Below are 21,150 nucleotides of genomic sequence, written 5' to 3' on the forward strand. Positions count from 1 at the left end.
ATGTGCAGTGGTCCTTTTTCTGCCATACTTAATGAAGTACATATGTTAGTATAAAAAACTTGGATTTCTTCCTACAGTTTGCTTTTACCTTTTAGTTCTAAATTTAGAATTTTTCATGGCTCTCCATTTGTTCATCTTGCAGGGATTGGCAAACTAGGAAAGCTGCCTATTTTGGTAAATAAGGTTTTATTAGAACACAGCCCTACCCATTAATTTGCAAATTATTGATTGTTGCTTTGATGAAAGTTGGGTAGTTATGACCCAGATAGTAAAAGTGAAACTATTTATTTTCTGGCCCTTTATGAAAAATGTTGTCAACCCTTCAGTTCAGTTCAGTTCAGTCCAGTCGCTCAGTCATGTCTGACTCTTTGTGACCCCATGAACCACAGCATGGCAGGCCTCCCTGTCCATCACCAAACCCGGAGTCCACCCAAACCCATGTCCATTGAGTTGGTGATACCATCCAACCATCTCATCCTCTGTCGTCCCCTTCTCCTCCTGCCCTCAATCTTTCCCAGCATCAAAGTCTTTTCCAATGAGTCAGCTCTTCGCATCAGGTGGCCAAAGTATTAGAGTTTCAGCTTCAACATCAGTCCTTTCAATGAACACTCAGGACTGATCTCCTTTAGGATGGACTGGTTGGATCCCCTTGTCAACCCTTGCTAGATTAACGAATGGAAGCCTTTGAGAAGAGAATGGAGAAGACAAATAGAAGGCTGTTTTAGTTTAGGTTCCTTCAGAAACAATGATTTGCATAAGTGTGGTTTATCTGGGAGATTACCCCCAGAAATACTGAAAGGGGAATGAGAAAGTGAGAGAGAGAAGGGAGGCAATCAGTGTCTGGTGCCTTAATGAAGGCTTAATCTTTTCTGAGGCCTCTGGGACACTTGGTTTAAGACCTAGCCTCAGTAATTTTCCATTTAAGGGTCTAGATTTGGAGCTGCTCCTGAGAATATTAGACATGCCAGGACTTCTGTTCTGCCCAGCCTGCCTGCTGCTAATCCTTCTGCAGCCATAGAAAGCCTTTTGGCACACAGATGCAGTTAGTTGCTTGTTAGGAGGTGAGCAGTGATCTGCAGGAGGGTGCTGAACAATGATTGCCAAGGGGGAATGGCAGGATACCAACTTTGTGTTTACATATATTAACAGAGATAAAATGTTTCAGAATTTATTCCTGATTGATTTATCCCTGTCCTTTTTGTTCCTGTTTATACAACTGACAGATGTGAGATACTTCTTTATATTAAATATAATACTTCATATGTTCATATATGACCTTATTTATTCTGATTCTTTGAACTGAAAAAATGAAATTTTATTGTTTCTTTAAATATTGTGTACTCAGTTCACCCTTTAGTCTCCTTTCAATGACTTGGCTATACAAGTCTATAGAGATGTCTATTCATATAAAAGATAATTCTTTACCCTAAAGTATTAGTGTGCAGAATAACCCATACTCATGATTATGATTTTTTTCTTTTTTTTTTTTTGGCCGTGCTACACGGCATGCAGAATCTTAGTTCCCCAACCAGGGATCAGACCCCTGATGTGGTATCTTAACCACTGAACTGCCAGGGAAGTCCCTATGATGCATTTTATAGGCTAGTAATGGAAATGCTTTATAAGTATCCTGTCTCCCTTACACAGACACAATTTCTAAAGTATTCTTCTCTTTATAGATTGATCAAGAATTTTGATAAATTTATTGTTAGAATAAAGTTTCTTGAGCTGTTTGGTACTAAGTAAAGTAACTTAAGTAGATTGTAAAGTAGATCTTCATCACCTGAAAATGTGAGTTAGCATTTATAAATCGTATTCTGTTTTTCAGCTCGCTTTGCCCTGTCATTTTTGGTCATGAAGTAAGTATTTTACTTCAGTTTACTCAAAAATACATAAATTTAGCAAAAACAGAATATAAAGATTTTGCAAAAATAGTAATTTCTGTTGGCCCGTTATTCATAGTTTAATATGAATCATTATTCTCCATAAATGATGTGAGAGAGAAACCACAGTCCCTTGTAAGACAGAGCTTCCTACCAATTAGAGTTAATAGGAATGGACTTCTTTTAAAGTGACTCTGGACACAGTAGATGGTAAAGCAGGAGCTAACAAATACTTCTTGGGTTTGTGGAATAGATTCAATGCCTGGCAAGGTAGGTCTTCACTCGGTGACTTTTACGATACCTTATTTTATATGCTTTCTAATCATTTACATTAAAGAAGTGTATTTTTAGCGTTTTCGTAGGAAAATAGAAAAGCAAAATGCAGTCATTTTTTTTTTTTTTAAATCCCCACACGAATGTTGTAAATACAGGAGGAGCACCCCTTTTGCTAGTCATCTTTGTTTTTCTTTCTTGTTTTCCCTCTCTCTTCTTTCACATTTGAGCTTGTTAAAGCAGGTTTGGCATTAGCACTCTTTGGAGGAAGCCAGAAATATGCAGATGACAAAAACAGAATTCCAATTCGAGGAGACCCCCATGTCCTTGTTGTTGGAGACCCAGGCTTGGGAAAAAGTCAGATGCTACAGGTAGGAAATCAAGTATTTAGGATCTGACCTTTTGCTTTCAAAATAGTCTCCTGTCACACAGGCTGTACAAGCATACTGCTCTGTTAAGATGTCAGCTATTGTAAAATATTAACCATTTCCCTAACCCCTACTTCTCTTCAATTAAAAAAAATATGATTTCTTTCTTTTCTTTTTTAAAATATTTATCTATTTAATTTATTTGGCTGCACTGGGTCTTAGTTATGACATTGGGTATGTGGGATCTTTAGATGTAGCATGCAGGATCCAGTTCCTTGACCAAGTATTTAACTCGGGCCCCCCCCCCCCTCCGCTGCATTGGAAGGATGAAGTCTTAGCCACTGGACCACCAGAGAAGTCCCTCTAACCTTTTTTTGTGTCCAGCATTGCTTTACCAGTCTTTATTGTTGTGACCTCACCTATGAATAGAATAGTTCAAGAAAGTAAAGCAGGCTCACCCAATATCTCTTTATACAACCATATAAACACTGAATTAGGCTTTAAGAATAGTCTGATAAATATGATATGTCAATCCTGTCCATCTCCACTGCTTCTCTCTGAGTCTAAAATAAGGAAATTCCCATGACCAATATGTTGTTCATCCCCACGATTTTAGCTGTGCCTATCAGAGCCTAGTAGTTCTCCCTGTGCTGCCCTAGAAGGTGCAGCCTTTGGAATGCTTGTGCTTGGAGTGACACCTGCCAAACCAATGTAAGAATGGTTAGGAACCCTATCACTATCAGCTTTGGAGCTTTTTGAAAATACTGTGGCCTTCCCCAGTATTAAGAATTAAGAATCTCTTGAATAAGGGTCTTAGCATCTACATGTTTATAACCACAGGTGATTCTGAAGTGCAGCCAGAATTGAAAACTCTGGTCTTCTCATTGTATTATAAACCTACTGTCCATCAGAATCATTATTCCCTATGGCTGGGTGTTAGTTATTTATTTTTGTTCTATTCATTTAAAGTTTCATATAAATCACAACTAGTTTATTGTGTTACAAGCTACCTGGGTGGTACCTGGAAAGGGACTTCGGGAACGCTAGTTATGTTGTTTCTTGATATGGATGTCAGTTGCATGGAAATTTGTTGAACTGTACAGTTATATGTACTATAATTATGTACATTATATTTAAATAAGAAGTATACTTCAAAAAATCACTCAGTTATCATTTTAATTTCTAATCAGATATTTTTAAAATCCTGTGTTTTCATATTTTGTTTGTTTTGGCCAATTGGGCCAACTTGTTTTTATTCTGTTCTGAACCCTTGCGCAGGCCTGATAACTGAGACACAGAGTATCCAGTTATAGGTGAAACAGAGTAGATGGTAAAAATGAAAACAGTATACTTAGGTAAGGTATGCAGGTAAAAGTGTGTGTGGGAATCTGAATTTCATGTAAGTCTGCAGCCCCACTAAGCCAAGGGTTTTAAAAATTAGGCTAATACTAACAGTTATGATGGAGAAGACTCTTGAGAGCCCCTTGGACTGTAAGGAGATCCAGCCAGTCCATCCTAAAGTAGATCAATCATGGGTGTTCATTGGAAGGACTGATGTTGAAGCTGAGACTCCAATACTTGGCCACCTGATACAAAGAGCTGACTTATTGGAAAAGACCCTGATGCTGGGAAAGATTGAAGGCGGGAGGAGAAGGGGACGACAGAGGATGAGATGGTTGGATGGCATCACCGACTCAATGGACATGAGTTTGGGTGAACTCTGGGAGTTGGTGATGGACAGGGAGGCCTGGCATGCTGTGGTTCATGGGGTCGCAAAAGAGTCGGACATGACTGAGTGACTGAACTGAGCAGTTATGAGTTGTTTATATTTTTAAAATATTTTCCTCTGACCATTTAGTAAGCCAGCATATTCTCAAACTAACAACTAAGGAATTACAAGTAACAAAAATAATGATAGCTACCATTTATTTAGCTAGGCACCAAAGCTTCACTTAGGTTGTGTGCTTTATCAGTCCAGAGCACACTGTTGACATAGTAGGGTAAGCACTGCCTGCTAGGGCTATGACGTGCACAGAGGTGTACAGTGGCCTTGCACGAGGCACATATTATATGCCATGTACCGGGTTAAGTGCCTTGCATATATGATCTCATTTAACCCTCAAGACAGTATGTAATAAAACATAAGGAAGCTGAGGTTTCAAGAGAGGTTCAAGAGCAGCACCACCAGTAGGTACATGATAGAGCCAAGACCTGTTTAAACAGGTCTGCCTGACTCCAGAGGTCCATGCTTTTAGCTGTTGCACTACTTAACTACTTTTCTGTGTACTGTTACCTTGTTTGAAGGTGAACACTATTAAGCCATTTTATTACCTGGTATTTAAAGAAGCACTGGGGTTTCTGAAACTAAAATTAGTACTTACATATTTGCTATTATAACTTGAAATGAAGCATAAGTTACAATTGTGTATTCATATGAACATAGACTTTAGAATCAGGCTGCTTGGGTTTGATTTAATCCTAACCTCACACCTTCATAGCTGTGTGAGTTACTCTCTTCAAACCTTAGTTCTACATCAGTAGCAGGTGTATAATACTGAATAATACTCTTACTGTGGTGGTGAAGATTGTATGGGAAAGCTTTTAGAAGAATGACTGGCATATAGCTAATGCTTGTGAGCCACTACTGTATTATTTCCCTTTTACTTTGATTCTTTTAAACTCTCCATTTCTTTAGGCAGTATGCAGTGTTGCTCCACGTGGTGTGTATGTTTGTGGTAATACCACAACCACTTCTGGTTTGACTGTAACTCTTTCAAAAGATAGTTCCTCTGGAGATTTTGCTTTGGAAGCTGGTGCCCTGGTACTTGGTGATCAAGGTAAGAGGCCAAAGCAGATACTAATAATAATTCTGGGGTTTTTTTTAAAGTCTTTTCTTTTTCAGTTACTTTCTTTACATTCTGTTCCAAGAGTCATTTGGACAGCACTTTCCCAACCAGTGAGTTGAGAATGAGTGCCAAAAAAACTAGAAATACCCATCTCATTGTTTTGTGTTTTCAGGATATGACAAATAGTTTTTATAAGAAATCTAGTTGGAAGGCTCAGCAGGAAGAGATTGACAGTTGGGCTTTGCTGCCTGTTTCTCTTTGTGATGTTTTAACCCTATTGGGAAAACATATACCTATGTATGTGTCAGGCAGTGTGTACCCAGATTCTAGTCCAGCTGAGATCATTCCTTCCAGTTTGCCAGCAATGTCACATTTCTAAATCCAGTGACTGTCAGCCATGTTTGGCACAGCTGATCACTGCATCAATGGAATACTTTATCTCCTTGGTTTCTAGGACACTGCACTCTGCTGATTTTCTTCTTACTTTACTCACTGTTCAGTCTGTCTTTACTTGTTCTTCATCGTCCCAACCTCTTAACTGGCTGGCTCCTCAGAGTACTTAGTTTTTGTAGTATTTCCTTGTCAGCCTGTACTCTTCTGCTTGGTTATTTTATCTAGTTTCATGGCTCTTCACCTACCTATATGCTGAAGTTTTCCTGATTTATGTTTCTTCTCCCTTGAACTCCAGGCATATATATCCCTTTGCCTATGCAGTGTCTCTGCAACTTTCTCAAACCTAGCATGTCCAAAGCCAAAATCTTGATCTTTCCCTCTCAGTAAATGACAGTTCCATCCTTCTATTTGGTTATATCAGGAAACATGAAGACATTCTTGATTTTTTTCTCATACCTCACATCCAGGCTGTCAGCAGACTTCGTTTGCTCTATCTTCTAGATACCACTTAACCACTGCTGCTGCACCATCATCTCTCGCATGGCTTATTACTGTGATCTCCTGATTGGCATGCCAGTGACCACCCTTGCTCTTTCTATTGTTTGTAACAAGGCAGAGCAATCCCATTAAAACTTAGATCACATTGTTCTTCCATTCAAAACCCTCCAGTGCCTTCCCATCTCACTTGGTGAAAGCCAGGTTTGATAGTGACACAGATGCCCTTTAATCACCATTTCATATTCTGGCCTTAAATCACCTCTCTTGCCTCATTATCTACCCTTTTCTTCACTCTTATTACATCTTCTCCAGCTACATAGGCCTCCTTGCTATACCTTGAAGTATAGCACCAGCACTCCAGGCATGTCATGTTCCCACATCACAGTCTTTGTACTTTGGAACCTTCTTACTTCAGATAGTCTGCAGGGCTCTTTCAGTTTTTTGCTAGAAAGACCCCAGTGTGACCTTCTTAACAACACATTTTACACAGTAATCCCCACCCTCACTGACCCTGTTCTCCTTATCCTACTCTACGTCTCTTGCGAGAGCACTTTTTACCTGCTCATATACCATATGGTTTACTTTTTTTTATTATCTGCCTCCAACACTGAGCAGAATGTAACCTTCACAGCAAGGACAGAGAATTTTGTCTTTGCAGTATTATATCCACATGCCTAGAATATAGTGTTGTTTAGTCGATAAGTCATGTCCAATTATTTTCTACCCCATGGACTGCAGCACGCCAGGCTCTTCTGTCTTCCACTGTCTCCAGGAGTTTGCTTAAATTCATGTCCACTGAATTGGTTATGCTATCTAACCACCTTGTCCTCTGCCGCCCACTTCTCCTGCCTTCAATCCCAGCATCAGCTCTTTGCATTAGATGGCCAGAGTATTGGAGCTTCAGCAACAGTCCTTCCAGTGAATATTCAGGACTGATTTCCTTTAGGATTGGCTGGTTTGATCTCCTTGCAGTCCAAGAGACTCTCAAGAATCTTCTCTAGCACCACAGTTTGAAAGTATCAGTTCTTTGGCATTCAGCTTTCTCTGTGTTCCAGCTCTCACATCTGTACATGACTACTGGAAAAACAATAGCTTTGACTATACAGACCTTTGTTGGCAAAGTGATGTCTTTGCTTTTTAATACACTGTCTAGGTTTGTCATAGCTTTCCTTCTAAGGAGCAAGCATCTTTTAATTTCATGGCTGCAGTTACAGTCTGCAGTGACTTTGGAGCCCAAGAAAATAAAATCTGTCAGTGTGTGTGTGTGTGTGTGTGTGTGTTAGTTGCTCATTTGGGTCTGACTATTAGGGACCCCATGGACTGTAGCCTGCGTGTGTGTGTGTGTGTGTGTGTGTGTGCCTGCCAGTGTGTGTGTGTGTGTGTGTGTGTGTGTGTGTATATGTTAGTTGCTCATTTGGGTCTGACTATTAGGGTCCCCATGGACTGTAGCCTGCCTCTGTGTGTGTGTGTGTGTGTGTGTGTGTGTGTGTGTGTGTGTGTGTGTATGTGTATGTTAGTTGCTCATTTGGGTCTGACTATTAGGGACCCCATGGACTGTAGCCTGCCTCTGTGTGTGTGTGTGTGTGTGTGTGTGTGTGTGTGTGTGTGTGTGTGTGTATGTTAGTTGCTCATTTGGGTCTGACTATTAGGGACCCCATGGACTGTAGCCTGCGTGTGTGTGTGTGTGTGTGTGTGTGTGTGTGTGTGTGTTAGTTGCTCATTTGGGTCTGACTATTAGGGACCCCATGGACTGTAGCCTGCCTCTGTGTGTGTGTGTGTGTGTGTGTGTGTGTGTGTGTATGTTAGTTGCTCATTTGGGTCTGACTATTAGGGTCCCCATGGACTGTAGCCTGCCTGTGTGTGTGTGTGTGTGTGTGTGTGTGTGTGTGTATGTATGTGTGTGTGTATGTTAGTTGCTCATTTGGGTCTGACTATTAGGGTCCCCATGGACTGTAGCCTGCCTGTGTGTGTGTGTGTGTGTGTGTGTGTGTATGTTGCTCATTTGGGTCTATTAGGGACCCCATGGACTGTAGCCTGCCTCTGTGTGTGTGTGTGTGTGTGTGTGTGTGTGTGTGTGTGTGTGTGTATGTTAGTTGCTCATTTGGGTCTGACTATTAGGGACCCCATGGACTGTAGCCTGCGTGTGTGTGTGTGTGTGTGTGTGTGTGCCTGCCAGTGTGTGTGTGTGTGTGTGTGTGTTAGTTGCTCATTTGGGTCTGACTATTAGGGACCCCATGGACTGTAGCCTGCCAGTGTGTGTGTGTGTGTGTGTGTGTGTGTGTGTGTGTGTGTGTGTGCCTGCCAGTGTGTATGTGTGTGTGTGTGTTAGTTGCTCATTTGGGTCTGACTATTAGGGACCCCATGGACTGTAGCCTGCCAGTGTGTGTGTGTGTGTGTGTGTGTGTGTGTGCCTGCCAGTGTGTGTGTGTGTGTGTGTGTGAGTTGCTCATTTGGGTCTGACTATTAGGGACCCCATGGACTGTAGCCTGCCAGGCTCCTCTGTCCATGGGATTCTCCATGCAAGAGTACTAGAGTGGGTTGCCATTTCCTCCTCCAGGGATCTTCCAGACCCAGAGATTGAACCCATGTCTCTTAGGTCTCCTGCATTGGCAAGCAGGTTCTTTATTATCTGAGCCACCAGGGAAGCCCTAAAATCTGTCACTGCTTCTAATTTTTCTCCATTTGCCATGAAGTGATGGGACCAGATGCCTTGATCTTTGTTTTTTGAATCTTGAGTTTTAAGCTGGCTTTTTCACTCTCCTCTTTCACCCTCATCAGGAAGCTCTTTAGTTCCTTTCCACTTTCTGTCACTGGAGTGGTATCATCCACGTATCTTGAGGTTGTTGATATTTCTCCCAGTAATCTTGATTCCAGCTTGTGAATCATCCAGCCTGGCATTTCACATTCTTTACTCTGCATATAAGTTAAATAAGCAGGGTGATAGTGTACTGTCTTGTTGTACTCCTTTCCCAGTTTTGAACCAGTTTTTTGTTCTGTGTTTGGTTCTAACTGTTGCTTCTTGACGTGCATACCGGTTTCTTAGGAGACAGGTAATTTGGTCTGATATTCCCATCTCTTTAAGAATTTTCCACATTTTGTTGTAATCCACACAATCAAAGGCTTTAGCTAAGTCAATTAAGCAGAAATAAATGTTTTTCTGGAACTCTCTTGCTTTTTCCATGGTCCAAGAATATTGACAATTTGATCTCTGGTTCCTCTGCCTTTTCTAAATCCATCTTGTACATCTGGAAGTTCTCAGTTTATGTACTGCTGAAGGCTAGTTTGAAGGATTTTGAGCATAACCTTACTAGCAAGTGAAATGAAGGCAATTGTACGATAGTTTGAACATTCTTTGGCATTGACCTTCTTTGGGGTTGGAATGAAAACTGACCTTTTCCAGCCCTGTGGCCACTGATGAGATTTCCAAATTTGCTGACATATTGAGTGTAGCACTTTAACAGCATCATCTTTTAGGCTTTGAAACAGCTCAGCTGGAATTCCACCAACTCCACTAGCTTTGTTTTTAGTAATTCTTTCTCAGGGCTGCTTGACTTCACACTCCAGGATGTCTGGCTCTAGGTGAGTGATAATACCATCATGGTTATCCAGGTGATTAAGACCTTTATTGTATAATTCTTTTGTGTATTCTTGCCACCTCTTCTTATAAAAAGCATTTAGTAAATATTTGATGAATTCATAAATTCTAAAACATTTCCCTGGTTATTGTATAGCTCATTAGAAGTGACAGTATTTTTACTAAGTTAGCAGGTGAAGAAAATAGAAACAGGAAGAGGCTACTCAGATGGTAAAGAATGTATCTGCAATGCAGGATACCTAGGTTTGATCCCTGGATCAGGAAGACCTCCTGGAGAAGGAAATAGCAACCCACTCCGGTATTTTTCCTGGAAATTCCATGGACAGAAGAGCATGGTGGGCTACAGTCTACAGGGTTGCAAAGAGTCAGACAACTGAGCAACTAACACTTTCACACTTTGTTAAACTGTCAGATCTTCCCATTAAAAAGAAGTTGAGGGTGGTACAGTGTTTAGCTGTGCAGATCGCTAATGGCATTTAAGATGCAGTGTTAAAATTCCGTGGCCATCTCTTTCAAATCTATGTAGATAAGTCAAGCATTATGATGGTAAAACTATCATGGTTAACTATATATATATATAACTGTTAAAATACAAAAGAATATTAGTCAACAGAGACCAGATTCTAGAAACAAATATAATCCTACCAAATAATAAATAGGACCCTATTAAATCTTTACTGAAGACTTTCAGGGGAAAAAATGAGAAATAGAGCTGTTTTATATTTCCCTTCTTCAATATCTGATGAAATGACCAAAAAATTGTTTGAAAACAAGCAACAAGATATGTCAACTGTAGACAAACTAGCAACAGCTTAAAACGTTCATAATTTAAACTTTATGCTTTAAAACCAGGGACTGGCAAACTTTAGTCCACAGATCAACCCACCCTTCAGCCTGTTTTAGTGTAGTCCATAAGCTATTTTATTTTTTTTTTAATCTTTTTTTACTTTTTGTTTTTTTTTTTGTTTGACTGCATTGGGTCTTCATTGCCTCCTGAGGGCTTTCTCTAGTTGCCGCAAGCAGGGGCTACATTTTAGTTGTGGTGTGAGGGCTTCTCATTGCGGTGGCTTCTCTTGTTGCAGAGTACAGGGTATGTGGGTTTCAGTAGTTGTGGTGTGTCGGCACAAGCTATTTTAAAGGACTGTAAAGAACAAACAAAAAACCCAAGAATATGTGACAAGACTGTATGTGGCCCACAAAAACATCAAAATTTCATCTGCCTGTTCATAGGAAAAGTTTGCCAACTCCTGCTTTAAACTTTGAAAGTGGCAAAGAGGTAGTTTGACTTTTTCCTACCCTGTCCCCACCTCTGAGGAACTATACTAGTAATCTCGAGAATTTCCAGTAATACCATCAGTTCCAGAGAGGTCTGCACTGACTCATCATAGAGTAGGTATACAGAGGTTTAACCATAGCAAAGCCCTTGGGGCATGACCACCAATTTATCATGGTATGAAGAGGAGGAGAGGAAAAATATTACAAGATAATGTTAGAGGGCCTCCAATAGCCTGTGGATTAGATGTAAAATACATCTGGCACATAAAATGGCTTCATTCAGTGGTGGGTCTTCATATTTAAAGAGTTTGAGTGTACAATTAACTGTACGGTTTTATAGTCAACACCTGGTATTGCTGAGACCTGCACTCTAGTCTTCTGACTTTAGACCCATGTGTTCCTTCCCAAATCATGCTGCCCACTGTTCCCAAAAGACCCAGCTCATATAGCACCTTTTTCTTGAAACCTTTCCAGATTCCCCTTGCTCTTTTAATCCCACCTCACCCCCAGAAAATTCATATGATGATGCATATCTATTACAGTTGTTAAATACACTATCTTGAATGTGTATATACTTAACCTCATCTGTTCAGATTTAACTCTTGAAGCTTTTTGAGGGTTATTCTCATATCTTCATTTTTGTAACCCTCACATGTAGTGCTTTGCCTGTGGAAAATGCTAATTAAATAACAGTTAAATAAGACCGATATTTTATTTGCTGTAAATCAAGTACAAATTTTGTACTGTTTGACACTTCATAATTTTACCTGTTGGAAACTTTTGGAAATATGCTTTATTGTGGAATAATTTCTTTCCTGTTGGGTTTGAAACTTGACCAAAGGAAAAATTTTTGTCTGAATTATTTTACTGTGGTTGCAGGTATCTGTGGAATAGATGAATTTGATAAAATGGGGAATCAACATCAAGCCTTGTTAGAAGCCATGGAACAGCAAAGTATTAGTCTTGCTAAGGCTGGCATGGTTTGTAGCCTCCCTGCAAGAACTTCCATCATTGCTGCTGCAAATCCAGTTGGAGGACACTACAATAAAGCCAAAACAGTTTCTGAGAATTTAAAGTAAGTCTCTTCAAATATTTATACTTTAATATATTGAATCCCTATAGATATACAAAAGATAAAGATAACTGTGGACATATATATGGATATTTTACAGAAGTTGCAACTTTCCAATAAATGTACACAAATGTGTTAGAACACTCCATTAAAGCAATGAAGTGCTATTGACATCTACTAGATTGACAGACATTTTAAATATTAATCATTATTGTCAATGGGGTGGGGAAATGGGGTCTCACATCCATAGTTGAGATTTTGAAGGACAGCTTGGCATGTTTATCACTATTTTAAATGTACTTTGTTTGTTCCAGCATTTCTTTTAGGAGTTATATTCACAGAAACAGGCACAAGAATACACACAGATATGTTGACAGGGTGGATTTTACAGCATTGTTTATCACCATCAAAAACTGGAAATGAAATGCTCATTGATAGGGAAGTGGTTGAACTATATAGTAAGACTATACTGTGGAAAGCAGCAATTAGAAGAATGAAAGTAGCTTTGCATATACTCTGATAAGGAATATGTCTGTGCTTTACTGTTAAGTGACAAGAGCATGTTATCTGCTTATTTGTATATGTGATGTGATCCTACTTTTTTCCAAAACCAGTGTTTATATCTTTATGTGAGTATGCTTCTAATTTGTATGTATGCTTCTAATTTGCTTCTTCTGATTTGTTCTGTACGGGTTGGACAAAATGTTTGGGAAGGGGAAAATAGACTCAAGTGATACATGAGTGAAAAAAGACAAAAAGGATGCCTCAGATGAAAATTTAGAACTTTAAAAATTCTAGTGAGAAACAAAATGCTAATTTCCTAATATTTATTAATAGCTACTTTTTTTTCTTTTTTAAAAAATCTTTTGGCTACATGTTGGATCTTACTAGATCCCTGACCAGAGATCGAACCCTCACCCCTGCATTGGCAGGGTGGAGTCTTAACCACTGGACTGCCTGGGAATTGTAGAAATGGTACATAGTAAAATACACAATTTTACTTTGAGATTCTGGGTATTTCTGTACTACCAGCACCAAAAAAAGCCATCTTACTAGTGTTTCTTAGTAAAATGACAAAGTCCTAGATTGGAAAGATCAGAAAGATCCTATTGAACAAGGATCCAGGAGACTTAGATTCTGGTTTTAGAATGGTAGTCAGAGTCTAGTCTACCACTAGAATGTTGAGTTGTTGGTCTCAAATAAAGGAGTTATGTGATTGGTAGATTCAAAAATGATTAAGTAGAACACAGCACTTTTACTATAATGACTAATAGGCATATTTAATAAAAAGTGATATTTTTGCTTCTAAATGGGCATGGGTGCTTTGAGAGACTCAGTGTTTTGGTGAGACAAAAATGTAAAAGATTAAGAATTTCTCAACCAGATAATCTTCAGTGTATCACAAAGCATTCTAGCTTGTAATTTCAATGATCCTAAATCATCAGAAGTCATATAGAACATAGAGAAGAATTTAGTGGTTTTGATGGTGTGAGAAAAGGCATCCTCAACATATGGGTGCATATAAGCCTGTGTACATGTGACCTGGTATGTCTCTGGAATTGGTGGGCACATTGAATCCAGAAGCTATTGCTTGTTTCCTTAACCTAAAGCTTCATTTTTTAAGTTCTACATGGAACTTGATTAGTAAAGAAGTGAATAAACAGCTTTCTAGGTTTTCTGTTTAATTCCAATCACTGTTGCTTCTTTCTTTCATACCTTTAGAATGGGGAGTGCCCTACTATCCAGATTTGACCTGGTCTTTATCCTGTTAGACACTCCAAATGAAGATCATGATCATTTACTCTCTGAACATGTGATTGCAATAAGGGCTGGAAAACAGAGAGCTGTTAGCAGTGCCACAGTAGCTCGTATGAATAGTCAGGATTCAAATACTTCTATACTTGAAGTGGTTTCTGATAAGCCACTATCAGAAAGACTAAAGGTAAGTTTCTTCTCTTTAATAATTTGGTTCAGTTTTGTTTGAAAGTCAGAGTTCAGTGTGTTGCTTGATGTAAAGCAGCAGTATGTAAACTTTCTTAGCAAACACCTTTTATATTATAATACTAGAGTTTGTATAACGTTCAGTTGAGATAATCTAAGTCAGCTAGACCAAGAGCTAGAACTGCAGAGTTTGGTTTATTTGGAGAATATAATATTTATCTAAGTATTAGAATGTTTTAGAATATTATATTTATATAAACAAGTTATTTTAGCAGAAAGATTTTATTTGCTACATATCCTTGTAATCTTGGGCCTTTTTAAAAAATCATGTTTTAGGTGGTTCCTGGAGAAACAATAGATCCAATTCCCCACCAGTTATTGAGAAAGTACATTGGCTACTCTCGGCAGTATGTCTATCCAAGGCTATCCACAGAAGCTGCTCAAATTCTCCAGGATTTTTACCTTGAGCTCCGGAAACAGAGCCAGCGGTTAAGTAGCTCACCAATCACTACTAGGCAGCTGGAATCTTTGATTCGTCTAACAGAGGTTCATTTATTTTAAGTTCTTGCTCTTTTGGCTTAAAAAGGGGGTAGAGGGTTAAAAGATTTCTCTTAAATTTTCTGTGTAATTATTTGCTTTTCTTCCTACTGGGTAACATTAGAAGTGGGTAGATAAAAATTTTAAAGGTCATGGAACTCAAAACCTATGAGATGCAGCAAAGGCAATTCTAAGAGGGAAGTTTATAGCAATACAATCCTCCCCCAAGAAACAAGAAAAATAGACAACCTAACTTCACACCTAAAACAATTGGAAAAAGAAGAACAAAAAAGCCCTCAAAATTAGTAGAAGAAATCATAAAGATCAGAGCAGAAATAAATGAAAAAGAAATGAAAGAAACAATAGTAAAGATTAATAAAACTAAAAGCTAGTTCTTTGTGAAGATATACAAAATTGACAAGCCTTTAGTGAGCCGCATCAAGAAAAAATAAAGAATCAAATCAACAAAATTAGAAATGAAAAAGGAGAGGTTAGAACAGACAATGCAGAAATACAAAGGATTATAAGAGACTATTATGAACAACTACATGGCAATAAAATGGATAACCTGGAAGAAATGGACAGATTCTTAGAAAAGTTCAGTCTTCCAAGACTGAACAAGGAAGAAATAGAAATTATGAATAACCCAGTTACAAGCACTGAAAATTGAAGCTGTGATCAAATATCTCCCAAAAAACAAAAGCCAAGGATGAGATGGCTTCACAGGAGAATTCTATCAAATACTTAGAGAAGAGCTAATGCCTATTCTTCTAAAATTCTTTCAAAAAAATTGCAGAGGAAGGAACACTTCCAAACTCATTCCATAAGGCCGCCATCATTCTGATACCAAAACCAGACAAAGACAACACCAAAAAAGAAATATACAGGCCACTATCACTAATGAAAACAGATGTAAAAATCCTTAACAAAATTTTAGCAAACAGAATTCAGCAACACATCAAAACTTATACACTACGATCAAGTTGGGTTTATTGCAGGGATGCAAGGATTCTTCAATCTATGCAAATCAATAAATGCAATAAACCATATGATCATCTCAATAGATGCAGAAAAAGCCTTTGACAAAATTCAGCATCCATTTATGATTAAAACTCTTCAAAAAATGGGCATAGAAGGAACCTACCTCAACACAGTAATGGCCATATATGATAAGCCTACAGCAAACATTATTCTCAATGGTGAAAAACTGAAAGCATTAGCCCTAAGATCAAGAACAAGAAAAGGGTGTCCACTTTCACCACTGTTATTCAACATAGTTCTGGAAGTCCTAGCTACAGCAATCAGAGAAGAAAAAGAAATAAAAGGAATCCAGATCAGAACAGAAGTAAAGCTCTCACTGTTTGCAGATGACATGACACTGTACTTAGAAAACCCTAAAAATAGTATCAGAAAATTACTAGAGCTAATCAGTGAATTTAGCAAAGTTGCAGGATACTAAATCAGTACACAGAAATCACTTGCATTTCTATATACCAGCAATGAAAAATCAGAGCAATTAAGGAATCAATCCCATTCACCATTGCAACAAAAAGAATTAAATATCTAGGGATAAACTTACTAAGGAGACAACTGTACACAGAAAGTTATAAGACACTAATGAAAGAAATCAAAGATGACATAGACAGATGTAGAGGTATTCCATGTTCCTGGGTAGGAAGAACCAATATTGTGAAAATGACTGTACTGCCAAACACAATCTATAGATGCAGTGCCATCCCTATCAAATTACCAATGGCATTTTTCACAGAACTTGAACAAAAAATTTCCCAATTCATATGGAAACACAAAAGACCCCAAATAGCCAGGGCAGTCTTGAGAAAGAAGAATGGAACAAGAGGAATCAACCTTCCTGACTTCAGATTATACTACAAACCTACAGTCATCAAGACAGGATTGTACTGGCACAAAAACAGAAATATAGACCAACGGAAGAAGATAGAAAGCCCAGAAATAAACCCATGCACCTATGGGTACCTTATTTTTAACAATGGAGGCAAAGACAGCATCTTCAGTAAATAATGCTGGGAAAACTGGACAGCTACATGTAAAAGAATGAAATGAAAACACTTCCTAACACCATAAACAAAGATAAACTCAAAATGGATTAAAGACCTAAATGTAAGGCCAGAAACTACAAAACTCTTAGAGGAAAACATAGAACACTTGATGACATAAAGCAAGAACCTCCATGACCCACCTCTGAGAGTACTGAAAATAAAAACAAAGGTAACAAAGTAGGACCCAATTAAACTTAAAAGCTTTTGCATAGCAAAGGAAACTATAAACAGGGTGAAAAGACAAGCCTCAGAATGGGAGAAAAATCACGGCAAATGAAACAACTGACAAAGGATTAATTTCCAAAATATACAAGCAGCTCATACAACTCAATACCAGAAAAACGAACAACCCAATCAAAAAGTGGGAAAAAGACCTAAACAGACATTTCTCCAAAGAAGACATACAGATGGCTAACAAACACATGAAAAGATGCCCAACATCGCTCATTATTAGAAAAATGCAAATCAAAACTACAATGTGATATCACCTCACACTGGTCAGAATGGCCATCATCAAAAAAGTCTAAAAACAATAAATGCTGGAGAAGGTGTGGAGAAAAATTAACGTTCTTGCACTGTTGTTAGGAATATAAATTGATATAGCCACTATGGAAGATGGTATGGAGATTCCTTAAAGAACTATGGATAAAACCACCATATGACCCAGCAATCCCACGCCTAGGCATATACCCTGCTGCTGCTACTGCTGCTAAGTTGCTTCAGTCATGTCCGACCCCGTGCAACCCCATAGATGGCAGCCCACCAGGCTCCTTCATCCCTGGGATTCTCCAGGCAACAACACTGGAGTGGGTTGCCATTTCCTTCTCCAATGCATGAAAGTGAAAAGTGAAAGTGAAGTCGCTCAGTCATGTCCAACTCTTTGAGACCCCATGGACTGCAGCTTACTAGGCTCCTCTGTCCATGGGATTTTCCAGGCAAGAGTACTGGAGTGGGGTGCCATTGCCCTCTCTCGTATACTCTGAGGAAACCAATATTGAAAAATACACATGTATCCCATTACTCATTGCAGCACTGTTTACAATAGCTAGATCATGGAAGCAACCTAGATGTCCATCAACAGATGAATGGATTAAGAAGTTTGGGTACATATACACAATGGAATATTACTCACCCATAAAAAGGAACACATCTGAATCAGTTCTAATGAGGTGGATGAACTTAGAACCTATTATACAGAGTGAAGTAAGTCAGAAAGAGAAGGATAAATATTGTATTTTAAACTGGAAGATTCTGAAAGAGATGGGAATACCAGACCACCTGACCTGCCTTTGTGAAATCTGTATGCTGGTCAGGAAGCAATAGTTAGAATTGGGCATGGAACAGACTGGTTCCAAATAGGAAAAGGAGTGTTTCAAGGCTGTATATTGCCATCCTGCTTGTTTAACTTATATGCAGAGTACATCATGAGAAATGCTGGACTGGATGAAGCACAAGCTGGATTCAAGATTGCTGGGAGAAATATCAATAACCTCAGATATGCAGATGACACCACCCTTGTGGCAGAAAGTGAAGAAGAACTAAAGAGCCTCTTGATGAAAGTGAACAAGGAAAGTGAAAAAGACGTCTTAAAGCTCAGCATTCAGAAAACTAAGGTCATGGCATCTGGTCCCATCACTTCATGGCAAATAGATGGATAAACAGTGGCTGACTTTATTTTGGGGGCTCCAAAATCACTGTAGATGGTGACTGCAACCATGAAATTAAAAGACGTTTACTCCTTGGAAATTCCGAGACTGCATATTAAAAAGCAGAGACGTTACTTTGCCAACTGGACAAAAAGAAAGCTAGGCGCTGAAGAATTGATGCTTTTGAACTGTGGTGTTGGAGAAGACTCTTGAGAGTCCCTTGGACTGCAAGGATATCCAACCAGTCCATTCTAAAAGAGATCAATCCTGAGTGTTCATTGGAAGGAGTGATGTTGAAGCTGAAACTCCAATACTTTGGCCACCTGATGCGAAGAGCTGAGTCAATTGAAAAGACCCCCAAAGTCAATTGAAAAGATTGAAGGCAGGAGAAGGGGATGACAGAAGATGAGATGTTTGATGGCATCTCTGACTCAATGGACATGAGTTTGGGTGAACTCTGGGAGTTGGTGATGGACAGGGTGGCCTGGCATGCTGTGGTCCATGGGGTTGCAAAGAGTTGGACACAACTGAATGACTGAACAGAACGCATATATACGGAATCTAGATAAATGGTACTAAAGAGTTTATTTACAGGGCAGCAGTGGAAAAACAGACATAGAAAATATACTTATGGACATGAGAAGGGAGGAGGGGTTGAGATCAATGGAAAGAGTAACATGGAAACTTACCATATGTAAAGTAGGTAGCCAATGGGAGTTTGCTGTATGGCTCAGGAAACTCAAACATGGGCTCTGTATCAACCTAGAGGGGTAGGATGGGGAGGGAGATGGGAGGGAGTTGCAAAAGGGAGGGGATATATGTATACCTAAGGCTGATTCATTTTGAGGTTTGACAGAAAGCAACAAAATTCCAGAAAGCAGTTATCCTTCAGTTCAGTTCAGTTCCGTCGCTCAGTTGTGTCTTTGACTCTTTGTGACCCCATGGACTGCAGCACACCAGACCTCCCTGTCCATCACCAACTCTTGGAGTTTACTCAAACTCATGCCCATTGAGTCGGTGATGCCATCCAACCATCTCATCCTCTGTCATCCCCTTCTCCTCCCGCCTTCAATCTTTCCCAGCATGAGGGTCTTTTCAGATGACTCAGCTCTTTGCATCAGGTGGCCAAAGTGTTGGAGTTTCAGCTTCAACATCAGTCCTTCCAATGAATATTCACAACTGATCTCCTTTAGGATGGACTGGTTGGATATCCTTGCAGTCCAAGGGACTCTCAAGAGTCTTCTCCAATACCACAGTTCAAAAGCATGAATTCTTTGGTGCTCAGCTTTCTTTATAGTCAAACTCTTACATCCATACATGACTACTGGAAAAACCATAGCCTTGATTAGATGGACCTTTGTTGGCAAAGTAATGTCTCTGCTTTTTTGAATTATCCTTCAATAAAATATAAATAAAAAAAAAAAGGTTGTCATGGGACTTCCCTGGCAGTCCAGTGGTTAAAGCTCCCTGCTCCCAATGCAGGGGGCACTGGTTTGATCCCTGGTTGGGGAACTAAGATCCTGCATGCCCCAAGGCAAGGTCTGAAAAGAAGGTTGTGGTACATTTAACATATCAAGCAATGTTTAGCCATTTTTTAAAAGCAGGACCAGTTACATACCATGTAGTGTTTTTTTGTTTGTTTGTTTGGTTTGGTTTTTTTCTTTAATGACACTTAGGGAACTCTTTGAAGATTCCTTAGGTTAAATAAGAATTTAGGTATTCAAAAATGAGCATATGGTAAGATGGAAATGTGTCAAATATCTTAGCAGTGTTTGATTTGATACATGACGGGTCTGTAAGTGCCTATTTTTCTAACAGCATTATATCTCTTCACAAGTATGGAATGCTAAGAGAACTCTGGCAGTTAAAGTTAGCTGGGTTACAGTTTGAGCTTTTTGCTTCTAGAATCTGATTAACTCATCTTTGTTGTTTTAACAAATTAATAGTTAGGCATGATTTCCTGAAAGGCATAATCAAATCTTCTGGAATGAACATTCAGAAAGGTGTGTTAGTAGATAAAAATGGATTTAAAAATTAGTGATAATTGTCATATTCAAGCTGTTGATAATATTTTAAAATTCTGACTTTTTATATTGTAGTCTCTCTCTACAGAAGTTTTTGTGTAAAATTAATAAATGAAATAAGCTTAGATATACTCGAGCTGCTCAACGTTAAATATATTTATCTTTTGTTATCTGAAGATGGTTGTTTTCTTTTAAAGGCACGAGCAAGGTTGGAATTGAGAGAGGAAGCAACTAAAGAAGATGCTGAGGACATAGTTGAAATTATGAAATACAGGTAAGAATACATTTTTAAATGCTATTTTAAATGAAATAAAACATTCATGAAATGAAATAAAATGGTCATCATTCTGTCTCAATTTATATATTTAATTAGGCCAAGCAAAATTAGTTTTAGTTAATGCATTTGATCACTTATTTTCCTCGGAACAAATTATACTTTCCTGGCTTGAAATATTCCTATGTAAATAATCTTTATGTGTTAAAAAAATTGTTTTTTGAATGAGTAATTTTAAAATTGGGTCATTTTTAAATATTTATTTGGCTGCCTTGGGTCTTAGTTGTAGCATGTGGGATCTTTGTTGCAGCCTGCAGACTCTCTATAGGCTTGGTTACCCTGAGGCATGTGGGATCTCAGTTCCCAGACCAGGTATTGAACCTGCGTCCCCTGCATTGCATAGCGGATTCTTAAGCACTGGACTACCAGGGAAGTCCCTGAATGATT

The 21,150-nt window shown here is 38.8% G+C and overlaps 1 protein-coding gene across 1 annotated transcript in view; it reads left to right on the forward strand.

The window, feature by feature from the left end:
• MCM8 (minichromosome maintenance 8 homologous recombination repair factor) overlaps nucleotides 1-21,150 on the forward strand; it is a 54,815-nt gene that overhangs the window by 18,180 nt on the left and 15,485 nt on the right. The window contains exons 10-16 of the mRNA XM_052651060.1: nucleotides 1,829-1,859; nucleotides 2,387-2,527; nucleotides 5,220-5,361; nucleotides 12,011-12,206; nucleotides 13,926-14,145; nucleotides 14,481-14,690; nucleotides 20,627-20,703. Coding sequence (XP_052507020.1) covers nucleotides 1,829-1,859; nucleotides 2,387-2,527; nucleotides 5,220-5,361; nucleotides 12,011-12,206; nucleotides 13,926-14,145; nucleotides 14,481-14,690; nucleotides 20,627-20,703 — 1,017 coding nt within the window. The remainder of the gene's footprint in view (nucleotides 1-1,828; nucleotides 1,860-2,386; nucleotides 2,528-5,219; nucleotides 5,362-12,010; nucleotides 12,207-13,925; nucleotides 14,146-14,480; nucleotides 14,691-20,626; nucleotides 20,704-21,150) is intronic.

Source organism: Budorcas taxicolor, chromosome 13 (genome assembly GCF_023091745.1).
Source record: "Budorcas taxicolor isolate Tak-1 chromosome 13, Takin1.1, whole genome shotgun sequence".
Classification (NCBI taxonomy): domain Eukaryota; kingdom Metazoa; phylum Chordata; class Mammalia; order Artiodactyla; family Bovidae; genus Budorcas; species Budorcas taxicolor.